The 12,565-nt window shown below is 40.7% G+C and overlaps 2 protein-coding genes across 2 annotated transcripts in view; one reads left to right on the forward strand and one right to left on the reverse strand.

Moving 5' to 3' along the window:
* hmcn1 (hemicentin 1) overlaps positions 1 to 4,896 on the forward strand; it is an 84,338-nt gene extending 79,442 nt beyond the window's left edge. The window contains exons 101-107 of the mRNA XM_074667921.1: positions 165 to 278; positions 402 to 527; positions 613 to 741; positions 1,731 to 2,090; positions 2,258 to 2,377; positions 2,476 to 2,602; positions 3,790 to 4,896. Of these exons, the coding sequence (XP_074524022.1) occupies positions 165 to 278; positions 402 to 527; positions 613 to 741; positions 1,731 to 2,090; positions 2,258 to 2,377; positions 2,476 to 2,602; positions 3,790 to 4,156 (1,343 nt within the window). The 3' untranslated portion in view covers positions 4,157 to 4,896. The remainder of the gene's footprint in view (positions 1 to 164; positions 279 to 401; positions 528 to 612; positions 742 to 1,730; positions 2,091 to 2,257; positions 2,378 to 2,475; positions 2,603 to 3,789) is intronic.
* Positions 4,897 to 7,021: 2,125 nt separating this feature from the next.
* Positions 7,022 to 12,270, reverse strand: arpc5b (actin related protein 2/3 complex, subunit 5B). The gene is made up of 4 exons (XM_074669011.1): positions 11,974 to 12,270; positions 10,648 to 10,729; positions 9,871 to 10,047; positions 7,022 to 9,592 (listed from the first exon to the last, which is right to left on the reverse strand). The coding sequence occupies exons 1-4, from the start codon at positions 12,111 to 12,113 to the stop codon at positions 9,530 to 9,532; spliced, it is 462 nt and encodes a 153-aa protein (XP_074525112.1). The 5' UTR covers positions 12,114 to 12,270; the 3' UTR covers positions 7,022 to 9,529.
* Between the last annotated feature and the right edge of the window lie 295 nt (positions 12,271 to 12,565).

The raw sequence follows: 12,565 nt of genomic DNA on the forward strand, positions 1-12,565 counted from the left end.
TGTGTTTGTTTTATTTGTGTTGTTTTTATTATTTGTTCATTCAATGTCTGTGACCTCAATTACATTGAAAATGAGGGTAACCTCATTGTCATTTTGAAGAATAAATAAAGGTTTGAATGAATGAATGTTCCTGACATTCTCTGACAACTGTTTGTTGTATTTAGATATCAATGAGTGTCAGGAGTCCAATCCATGCAATCAACACTGTCTGAACACGATAGGAAGCTACAGGTGTGCCTGTGAGCCGGGCTTTCAGCTCAGGAACAGACGCTGCATAGGTGAGACAGATACGTCCTTACATTACATATTATTTTAATTTACTTAAAAAATTACGGTCACATGCCATCAGAGAAGGATTTCCGTAAAGAAGCTTTTTTCCCATCACTCTTTAATCTCTGCAGATATAAATGAATGCAGACAGCGGGTTTGTCGATCAGATCAGCAGTGTAAAAACACACGCGGCGGTTACACATGCATCGACCTGTGCCCCAGTGGTATGACCAAAGGTGCCAACGGGACATGTATAGGTAAGGATTTACAGTATTTTCTGCTGGAGTGGATGTTTTTCTGTGCACAGTGGTTTACTTCTGTCTTTTTTGTTTCCTGCTGCAGACATTGATGAGTGCAGAGATGGGACTCATCAGTGTCGATACAATCAGATCTGTGAGAACACCAGAGGAAGCTACCACTGCACCTGTCCGCGGGGGTACAGATCTCAGGGAGTGGGTCGACCCTGTGTTGGTGAGTACAACCTTTATGAGGCGAACCATAATTTAATAAACTAAATGCAATGTTTAATGATAATTAACCTGCTTCATTAAGATAAAAATCAGCTGATACTTGCCCTTGGTTTTTAATCAGTTCAGTTAAATCACTGAGGATGCTTTTCCCTGGCATCAGCTCGCTTCTTTTCTTTAGCTTGCTGCTCCTGCTGACGCACTTCTCTTTCAGTGACCTGCTATGTTTAAAGTTATTCTGCAGTCATGTTCATGTCATTGAGCTCTGCCACTGCTTTTTAACATCTCTAAAATGCTGCAATAATACCTGCTGATTAACTATTAACATGAGGACTCTGCAAAGACAGAAAGCATGGCGTCAGGTTTTCTTCTGCTAGGTTGATGCTACGATTGTGTACCTCCACTCTTAGACAGCAGCGAGAGAAACGGTAGGAAAGGAGTGCAGGGGAAAGAAAAGAGAGAATAAAAGGATTTTTCTTTGCCACAATGACAATAAAGAAAGACCAGCACCAGTACTTCACAGCTCCATCTGTCTCTTTGTTTCCTTTCACTCTCTTTCATCTCTGACTTTGGAAACTGTTTCCTTCATGTCTGGTTTGGCTTTTTCCTAGAGTTGCTTTGTGAAAGCCAACACTCACCATTGTCTTTTTGTGACATCGTTAACACCGTAAGCTGATGTCTGTCTTTTTAAAATATTGATCAGGGGTATATTTAAGTTTTTTATCTGATGTTAAATTTGAATTTAATTTGATATCATTTCATTTAAAAGATTTGGAGATTGTGTTTGGATTCGTCTCAATACATTTCTGTCTTAGGGACATGTAAATGTATTGTTGAGTCATGGGGTAATTGACATCTACCCTTTTCTCCCCCTTCATCCTCATCTCCCTCCTCATTTTTTATCCATCTTTTCTTCAATTATCTTTGCATTCCTGTTTTTCTATCCCTCTGTCTTCTCCTCCTGGTGCTGGTCTGTCTTTGTGCTGAGGGCAGACATAAATGAGTGTGAGCGGCTCCCTCAGCCCTGCGCCCACCAGTGCATCAACACACCCGGCAGCTTCAAGTGCACCTGCCCGCCAGGGCGCCACCTGCTGGGGGATGGCAAGTCCTGCGCTGGTCTGGAGCGTCTGCCCAACTTTGAGAGTTACTCATACGGCTACAGGACGTCACAGTCCTCTCCTGATAGCAGCTCCTACCAGCGCCTGTACCACAACCTGGCCTCTCAAAGCTACCACTCCTACGCAGCCAACACAAGGGGGCGCTACAGGAACCGGAGCCGCAGAGAGGCCAGCTCACGTTCCACGCTACAGGGTTGTCAGCAGGGGTTTGAATACAAGAGTGGCTCCTGCGTAGGTAACTATTGAAGGCAGGAAGGGATGAGATGAGGGAGAGGATGAAGGCTGACAGAGGAGAAGCCTCAGCACTTTGCAGCAGCTTGTGCTTTTTCAAAAAGTGTCCAAAGACGTCATTTACGTCCTCTGACTTGTGTGTGTTTGTGTGTGTTCATGTGTCACCAACAGACATCAATGAGTGTGAGGTGAGAGACGCCTGTCAGCATGAGTGTATGAACACCCCTGGGAGCCACAGGTGTCTCTGTCCTGCTGGGTACCGCCTCATGACCAACGGGAAAACATGTCAGGGTGAGAACCTCAGGCCTTTTGTTTCCTTTAATCATCATTTCATCCAGTCTTCGCTGTAGCATCTACTGTGACGATGACGGGCTGTTCTCTGTCCACAGACATCGACGAGTGTTTGGAACAGAACATTCAGTGTGGAGCGAATCGGATGTGCTTCAACATGAGAGGAAGTTACCAGTGCATAGACACACCCTGTCCACCAAACTACCAGAGAGATCCAGCCACAGGGTAAATCTTCACCAGATATTTGCTGCTTATGAAGCAGGCTGATATTAAAACTGTTCTCTCTTTATAACCTACAAAACCAAAGACCATCAACATTAAGATTTAATATTTCTGTACTGTCAATTTTGATGTCTAAAAAACTGGCAGGGGTGTCAGAGTGAAGATCTGAAGCTACCAAAACTGCATTTATTTATGTTACACATTAAGAGTTTTAAAAAGCAATTAGTTGAGATTCAAAAGTAAAGCAGGATACATTTTAATTACAAAAATCATTAGTTACCTTTCTTAACAAGGGTCAAAACTCCAGAAACTTTTTTCACCTTCATCAGGGTCAAGCTGAAACTCATTGGTCTAAAATAAAGTTGTTGTTTTTTTCAGTGTTGCTGGAGTTTTGACCCTTTTTAGACTTCGTTTTCCTCTTCATGCACCTTAGAAGTAGGTGCAGTTGTGCCAGGGTTCTCTGTTTACTACATTTCTTTACAATAAACACAGTAAAGAACTAGAAAAGCACTCAGAGAGCGCACACCCCTGCCAAGCATGCTATGACTTAAATGTTATACCCCCTTTCAGCTTACTGTCTGCTACAATTTGGTGTTAGTTGCAGGTTTGTACGATAATTTGTTACCTGACAGTGTTGAAAATTATGATGACCCAGAATAAATTTCATATTCAGGATGGAAGTCCAGAATATTGCCAGGATCTTGATCGTACTTTTGCATCTGTCAGAAATTATGGTGACCTTGTCTTGTATTGTTTTGCAAAGCAATCCAACCAATTAGCATGGAGTTATATACAAATATGGTGAGAACAGTCCTATCTCACAATGATAAAGAATCCTTTAAAAAAGTCTTGGATCCAGATGCTTATCCAGATCGCCACCAAAATTAAATCACTCCTTCCTTATCCCGTTTTTAATATTTTCTGAAAATTTCATCAAGATCTGTTTGTTACTTTTTGGGTTATGTTGTTCACAGACAAACTTTCCAAAAACATAGTCTCCTTGGTGGAGGTATAAATGTGAGGTACCCCTTTGTCCACGGGGGGGGGGGGGCAAAACTGACACACTGAAAATTCCTCACAGGACCTTTAAATAAATGACAGATTCATTTTTTTTTTAAAACCCAAGATTTAATGGTCTATTTATCTCCTTTCCCACAATCCTCTGCATTAACCTGCTGCCTCTGTCGTAGGTTTTGCCTGAAGAACTGTCCACCTAACGACCTGGAGTGTGCACTGAGCCCTTACGCCCTGGAGTACAAGCTGCTGTCCCTCCCCTTCGGCATCGCAGCAAACCAGGACCTGATCAGACTGGTGGCCTACACACAGGACGGAGTGATGCACCCCAGAACCACCTTCTCAGTGGTGGATGAGGACGTCACGCTACCTTTCGCTCTGCGAGACGAGAACCTGAAAGGAGTGCTTTTCACGACGCAGGCGCTAAAAGAGCCCCGGACGTACCGCATGAAGGTTCGAGCTCTCTCCTACAGCGAAGACGGAGGCATTGAGTACCAGACCACCTTCATTGTCTACATCGCAGTCTCTGCATACCCCTACTGAGAGCACTTTAAGAGACACAAGACAGAAGGTGTGCTGATGAAATGTGTCCACCACCTGCTAAAGAAAGCTGCCACATCAGTAAAGAAACTGAAAAAAGACTTTGTGGTCAACAAGAGGGAAAGAAGGTGAAAACAGCAGCAAAGACGTACGGAGACACATTAGAAGTGCCAAATAATCAAGGCCACTGGAGGTTAACTGGATGCTGGGATGAAACTGGCAGATTTTTGTCTCTAATCCTGGAATCCTTCGCTCAGTTTGTCATCCAAGTGTGTGATAATTTCCCTCCACAAGAAGATTTATTTATGAGATCAACTAAAGTTTCCTCCTTGGAGCTGAGTCGTCCACCTCTGGCTCATAAAGCTGGCTTCAACCCTACTCATGAAGTCTTAGCTAGCCTCTTATTTACATCTACCTTTAATTAACTTATTGGAAAGTGCTTGAACGAGAGCAGCAGGCAGTTTCCCACCAACGACTTTTCAGACGTGGTGCACATTTTGAGAAGAGAAAACTTGACTGTCACATGTTCTACATCCTCAGGTAGCGGCCTCGCATACGCACGGGTGTGTCACAAAGAAACTCCATCCAATCCTCACACTGATGACATCATCTATGTGCCATACTGCTTCATCCAATACCAAGATGTACTTTATTTTTATGACTTGTACATACGTTTCTTTCTCATAATGTATTGCTATACTGTAACTATTGTATTCATTTTGTAATAAAAATGTATGAAATAAGCAGACTGAATTTAATTTGCACACATGCACAAAAACATCCCAACGCTCATTCAGAACCACAGTCTGGTCTAACAACACCCCAGAGAAAAGTTGGGGAGGAAAATAATTTACTATCTTCATTTTCAACAAATTGTCATATTTATTGTTTTCTTGATGTAGGTTTACAGAAACGTGTTCAATTGAAAAAACAAATGTTTTTTCTTCGGGCGCAACGGGTAGCGCTGCAGCCTCACAGCAAGAAGGTCACCGGTTCGATTCCCAGCTTGGCCGGTGGGCCTTTCTGTGTGAAGTTTGCATGTTCTCCCCATGCATGTGTGGGTCCTCCGGCATCCTCCCACAGTCCAAAAACATGCCCATCAGGTTAATTGATCACTCTAAATTGTCCTTAGGTGTAAGTGTGTGCGTGAATGGTTGTCTGTCTATGTGTCAGCCCTGTGGTTGGCTGGCAACCAGTCCAAGGTTTACCCCTCCTCTCGCTCAATGACAGCTGGGATAGGCTCCAGCCACCCGTGACCCTGAACAGGATATGCGGTTAAGAAAATGGATGGATGGATGTTTTTCTTCAATAAACCTAATGACTGTGACGGAAAAACAAGACAAGAGTCTCCTAGAATATTAAAAAAAAAAAAAAAAAACTCTTCATTTTTTCTGGATTGAGGCAGCTCTGTAGGCAAAAAAGGTAATTTCACTATTTTTGTTTAAAATGTACAACATTTAAGTCATTTGCTGTAAAAAAAAAAATGTTTTATTCTCTGAAGTTTTCAAATTTGTTAATATAGTTGAATCCCTTAAATTCCTGAGGAACCACTCCTAAAATACTGACCACATCCATTTAAAGGTGATTTAAAACTAGGTTTATGCTAAAGAGTAAATCATATTAAGGAAAAATGCTACACTCTTCAAATTTTGCTTGAAGAATAATAACACCCAGGAGTGTGAAACATGCTCATATTTCATTTTTTTGTCCTGGTACAAAGTTACTGCCTAAAAATATGTGTTAATAGCTTCAAACGAATCCTCGTAACTCTTCAGTTATTGATCTGATTCTCCCTGAGGTGGCAGGTTGGCTTCATTAATGTTAAAAACACCCTAAAAGTTTCTGCCTGTTTTATTCTATGGTTTCAAAGGAATCACAATTCTTAGCACATGAGGAAAATTTACAAAAAGTTTGATTCTTCTTTGGTCACTTCAGACAGCTCCTGGGAAAGACCTTCTCTTTCTTTCTTTTTTTTAATTTGAAAAAAACTTCTTCTTTTTTTCACTTTTTTTCTCTCTATGGGGCCACCTTAAATAGAAACTGGTTCCTCAAAATTCAAACAGAAGCTCCTATATATTTAAAAGCTGCTATGAGGAATGCTGAGTTTTTAGAAAAACTGAGCAGATTTTTTTTATTGCAGAGTCCTCATGTTTTTATTTTTTTTATTTATCTAAAATGCAGACGTGCATTTAATAAAAGTTTTGCTTGATGTAAAACATGAATAAGGCAGGTTAAATATTTGAGGTTACATGGAATGGAAAGCTGGAGGAGAAAAATTACCACCAGTGAAATTATGCTGCAGGTAGGCCAGGTGCATTAAAGAGTCTTCAAACATAACTAACTACAGTGATTTTAAAAACTTAATGAATGAAAAAAAAAAGACCAAAAATGCATCATCAAACATAATGTCTACACAAAATGCAAAACAGTCTTCAAATGTCCAGAATCATGAACTTATATTTAGCTTCAGTTGCTATCTTATAAGTAGAGGGCAGCTGTTCAGAGCAAACTATTCTTTGAATTGAATTGAATTTATTTAGGATTGCCCCTTGAGATGCAGCATCTCGTTTTCGAGGGGGTCCCAACAAAAACACACAAATACAAAAGTAACACATAAGCATACATAACAATAATACACAAACACAAAATGTACTTTACTTTTACTTTCTCAAAAGATTTTAAGCTCAACTCTTCATGAAAATAACTTCTTTAAATCTCAGTTACTGCAGGGAATGACCTGTATGTATATGTGTGTGTGTGTGTGTGTGTGTGTGTGTGTGTGTGTGTGTGTGTGTGTGTGTGTGTGTGTGTGTGTGTGTGTGTGTGTGTGTGTGTGTGTGTGTGTGTGTGTGTGTGTGCATGAAAAACATTGTCAGAGGTCATGACAGGCTATGATCAGCATTCATACCTTTGATTTTTATTGTCAAAAAAGCACAAACATAAAAAAGGAATATCCAGTAAGGCAGTTTGTACATCAGTCTGGTTTGCTCGCTCTCGTCCTCTTGGTAAGAAGAGCATCTATCTGGGCTCACATGAAAAAGAAGAAGGAACTTAGCCTCTCCTTTCTCTTTTCTTTTCATGTAGGACCAGACGTTACTGCATTAGAGAAATAAATCTAATGTGTGGATGTATCATCACTGATGACTGTATTCAAACATGGACACTCATGTTTAAATATCAACCTGTTAGTGCTTTGTGTTTCAAAATAAAAGCATCCACTGAGAAATTTCACTCAGAAATGAACTCAAAGAAAACACAATGCTGCTCTCATCACTCTCCTACAGAGGAAGCAAAGGTAGCTTAATTTATTTCCTAACTTTAGTTTGATGTTCCTTTTGAACTCATAATTGTTATCATTTTAACACTTTATCCTCAGATTTATTCTCTTAAATTCAATCCTGAAAAACATTGTTATTTTCATGAAACAAAAACCATTTGGCAAAAGACACAATCTACCTGATAAGGCAGATACCACTTTCCCAGCTTCCTCCTCCTCGTGTTATGAAAGTAGTGGAAATTAAAAGTCTGTGGAAATAACACGACTTTTAAGACAATATGTTAGAATATTTTCAAAGTAATGAGATTTTTAACTTAAATTCAATACAAAAAAAATCACTTAATTTGTCCTGAATAGACACACAACATTTACAAAATACAGGTATGAAATGCTTCAGAAAAATACTCTCAAAAGTGGAATCATGCAAATAACATTTCTCTCTTAACTGTGTTAAATTTTCCAATTTCAGAGGAGCAACACTTTTATTTCTTTATCTTAGCCCCCCCTGAAAATCGAGCGTTCTTACCCACTGAAGCAGTGTTCTCATTAAAAATTATGTAGGGATTGTAAATTGAGAAATAAATTTTTATAAAGCATAAAAAAAGAAAAAGAATCCCTAGATCATTCATAAATCTGTTAAATACCAAAATAAGAAAAACATTTGAGAAAGGTTTCTCAGGGTGATTCTCCTGAAGGTGTGGGAGAAGTGAAGCTCCTATACAGAGAACCAGAAGAGGATGCATGTGTGAGTCAGACACACAGTGGGTGTGAGGAGTAGTAATATGAGATTAACATAAGCAGTGGTTGAGATACTAAAGTGGGGCAGTGAGTGGGGGTGAAAGGATGGATGGATATAACCAACCCCCCGTTTGCTTTTACACGCTGCCTCCTGTGGGTGTGTAGCGACCCCCCATGAGAGAATCCAGCATCCTACAGGAAACGAGAGGATTTACCAACACAGAGTAAGGCTTTCATCCCTGACGGAAAGTCTCTGCTGCAGTGAAATAACCAGAGAGTGAAAGAAAACAAACACTGAGAGAGTTTTCTTCAGAGAATCAAAGCTGGAAACTCTATGCACATGTGTTTGCGTGTAAGTGAATGGAGGACATGTTGCTGGGAGTCATGCCTGTTGTGTTTGCTCATATGAGTGTAAAGGTTTGGTGTACGGCAGCGGCTCCCAACATTTGGCTTTGGGTCATTAAAAGTGAAGGCCGTCTTTCTGCATCATTTTCATAGACTGTATAAAGAGATGAGCAACAGAAGATTTGGAGCTCCTCCCGCTGACTGAAAGTAGCACAGGCCCTGAAGCCTGGTTCCTCTATTAAAACAAATGGGACATGGGACAAAATAAAATCAAACAAAAATTACACATCGAATAATGCTGACTGTAAAACCTGAGGGATCTTTGCTGCTGAATCAGAAAGTTTGATGTGTTTTGGTTAAAAAAAAGGGGGATCGGGACTTTAATATCACAGCCATCAGATATCAGTAGTATAAGAAATCTGTGCGTGTCTAGGGGGTATTATAGTCAGTGGTGTGTTTTTGTAGTTTGTGTCATTTCTGCCCAATTTACTCAAGTCATCGTAAGAACCTGGATCAGTTTCTAACCTTGTCTGACCTGATTTGATTTTCCTTTTTTAGTAACTTTTACTGGGTTAAAAAAAAAGATTGTATTTCCCTGTTTTGTCTCTGTGCCAGTCATAAAAACGAGCATGATTTGGTGTAGCAGAAAGATGTTTTCCATGTTTCCCTTCCTTCCTCTCAGTTGGGAGCCACTGTAGGATGAGGATTGAAATGGCAGGGAAAATGAGGGCACAGACGCATGAGGCGGAGAGTTATCTGTAGCACCCTGTGAGGACTATGATTTAGTACGTTGTGATCATGGTAGGGAGAAAGAAGCCTGATTTTTTCAACCTAATGTGACCCAGATTTTCAGTCTAGCTGTAAGCACAGCAGAATGTTTCACATCAGGTTAAAAAAAAAGGTTTTTCCTTCTGAATCCCCGTGCCGTCTCTTGGTTTACATGAACAGTTCAGTGCAGATGCAGTCCTTCTGTATCTGTCAGTGATGTGGAGTGAACTGATCCTCAGCTCCTTTTTTTAGACCGTCTTTCTCGCTGTGAGTACCCGGACGATGCTGCCCAGTCCTCCAGCTGCCAGAGCCTGCAGACACAGGGGAGAGAAATATGGTGAGGCTGTACCTGTGAGTCGTAAATCCCAGTCTCTGATAGTTCTTGAGATGCGGCATCTTGGTGCCACATTTTTTAAGTGTTAATCTTTTTTTTACTTTTACTTTTACTTTTTTTTACTAATTAAAATCCTTAGAGTGAAATGTATCGGTTTTAAATTGTGGAAATCACAAATATCTGGAAAACAAAATTTAAAGAGCTAAATCTGTGATTTTTTAGTCTTTCAGTCAGACAGGTCGTGTGATTCTTTACCTTTTCATGCCACTGCAGCAGGACCGCGCTGCTGTTTTCTGACGGCCTCTCAAAGCCTTTGTAGATGTATTTCATCAGCAGGTCCACGCCGTTCTTATCCAGAGACTGCACCGCTTTCTCGATGTCACTACTCTTGAATGCACTGAGTACCTTGAGCACTAAACCTTCTGCACGCTCCTGAGAACAGAAAAGAGAAGTTTGAGTGACACTACACAGAGCCCAAGTCTTTCCAGACCCCTGAAACTCTGCCTACATTTCCCACTATCCTCGCATCGGGTTTCTCACTTATTAATGATACATTAGGGGAAAATGACGCAGTATTATGGATGGGTATCGAATGAGGTACTTTTATAGGTACTGACTGAATTCTGTCAAAGTGCAGGGTACCGATTCACGTAGAATCAAAAGGTACCATGTTTCGGTACCTAAATGCATCCTTGTGACTGTGGAAGAGTAGGCAATTTTCCTTGCTGGACATGAACACAGCATTGCAAGGCTAAATACGGAAGAATAAATATGTTCAATTGAAACATTTTTGTACTTTGTTATCAAACAAATTGATATTTTTTTACCACATAAACACAAAAGAAGAACCGAAAATTGGTACAGTTGAGTACCACTACCGATTGCCGGGAAAGGTACCCATCCCTACACAGTAAAGTAGTAGTAAATCACACAAAACTCAAACCTGACTTGGTTCTACTAGAAAGTGATCTATTAGAATGCACAAAATGCAGAAAACATTTAACTCTTGTAGGCAGAGGACACCAAACCCACCTTGACGTTCTGGTTCTTTGTGTTGATTGGTGGGTTTTTTAGAACAGCGTGTAAAGCTTCCACAAGGTTTCCTGTGCAGAGAGGGTTAAGGGTGCAAAACAGAACTGCAGGAAGACATGTTCAAACATCAACAGGGTCCAAAAGCTCAATTATGATGCATAAAAACTTGATATATATCACCAGCAATGCACAAGTCCAACTGTGATCTGCTGAAGCTTCTACCTTTGCTGTCAAAAGGGAATGTTTCAGAGTTTCCAAATTATGACTTGTAACTTCAGGTGTGTGTCTGTGCATGTCTGTAGAGTGGCTGTGAATTCCTTGCAGCTTTTGGTGGGGGTTCGCAGACCAATAGGACGTTTAAGCAAACTGACAAATGCTAATATTTGACTGATGATTTATTGCTGACCATTGACAAAAAAGATACTCTGATGTTTTTATATTTTTCTTTTTTATTTTCATTTTTACTCCTGTTGTGTTTCTGATTCTATCATGTTTTAATTTTTTAATCAACTTTTTTTAAACCACTATCAGTCTGCATATACTGCTAATTATGATATAAGTGCAGTTGAACTACAGTAAGTAATGATATCATCTATTTCTGTAAAGCTAAAGAGACATGCTAACAGAACACAATGTGCATTTCTTGTACTTTCTAGAAACAGAACAGCGTGACAGTATGAGCTTGATAAACATTTTCCATCTTTGTTTCTGTCAAGCTGGAAACCATGTGGAACTGTCCTTTAATTCGCCACCACTGTGACATAAAGTGGGAGGAAACTGTCCTGAATGAGGAAGTAGAGCACTTCCATGCCTTATAAGGACTACTGAACTGAAACTGACGACTCAGCGGGATCCAGACTTTGCAGAAACACTCCAAACTCAACACAAGCCTCTTCAGTAAGTCTTTGACAATGAGATGCAACTGCGATGCCGGGGTTAACTCAGTCATTTAAACCCTGCTTCTACATCATCCACCGTGCTTCACTCAATGACACACAAACAGGATAAGAGCAGTGATATTCAGAGGAGTTAGCAGAAAGAAAACTTGTAATTGTAAACATGTTTGCACGCTAGTAGATTTTCATACACAGCTTGCTCAGCCTGAGAGCAGAAATCCCTGGAATGTGACTGTCAGGCAAGTCCGGACAGTGACTGGCCTACTTGCAAAACGCCCATTCATAAGTGCAGCAACAGCGATCACAACATACCGGAAAAATGCAGATAAACAATAACCTTACATGCAGACAAATTCGTCATTTGTGCCCATTTTCCTGAGCAGATGGCGCATGCTAACAGACATGTTAGCTGGTCATGTATAAAGGATATTGCCTGATGAGGGAGTCTACCTCTGCCTCGTCAGGACCCAGCTGGTTTTCTCCTCCGTCCTCCTCGTCCACAAATTTGTTCTCGTCGTACTCGTCCACGTCCACTCGCCTGAAGCGGGCAGACACGGTGTTTTTCGACATGTCGGTAACGGTTGGTGCGTCTTATTCTTCACCGAAAAGACAAACACAGGAGCTCAACCGGCCTTTTTCCTACAGTGATTCTCCTCGGTACAGCTAGCTGTCAGAGGCAGCTTCCTGGCTTCCTCCCCTTTCCTCTCTGTGATTTTTGCTTCCGTGGCTAGGATGTCGCCGCCTAGTGGACAGAGTGTGGTACTTCATGTAAGTTAAGCACTTCCCATGTTTGGCCACTAGAGGGCGATCAAACACAAAAAAATGTAGCCACAGAAAACAAACCTACGTAGGCAACTCATAAGTCAACAAATTACCAATACATCTTGCCAAGTTTTGTCGGTCGTAAAGAAACTGGCGTGAGACTCTTTAGTGGAATTAAATGAATTAAAAGATTTTTTATTTAAGATAAAAATTTCCAACCTGAGTTGTACTTTTCCCTCACATTTCGCATTTACAGAGCT

Source organism: Halichoeres trimaculatus, unplaced genomic scaffold (genome assembly GCF_033239565.1).
Source record: "Halichoeres trimaculatus isolate MK-OKI-2021-1 unplaced genomic scaffold, fHalTri1.1 fHalTri1_scaffold_4, whole genome shotgun sequence".
Classification (NCBI taxonomy): Eukaryota; Metazoa; Chordata; class Actinopteri; order Labriformes; family Labridae; genus Halichoeres; species Halichoeres trimaculatus.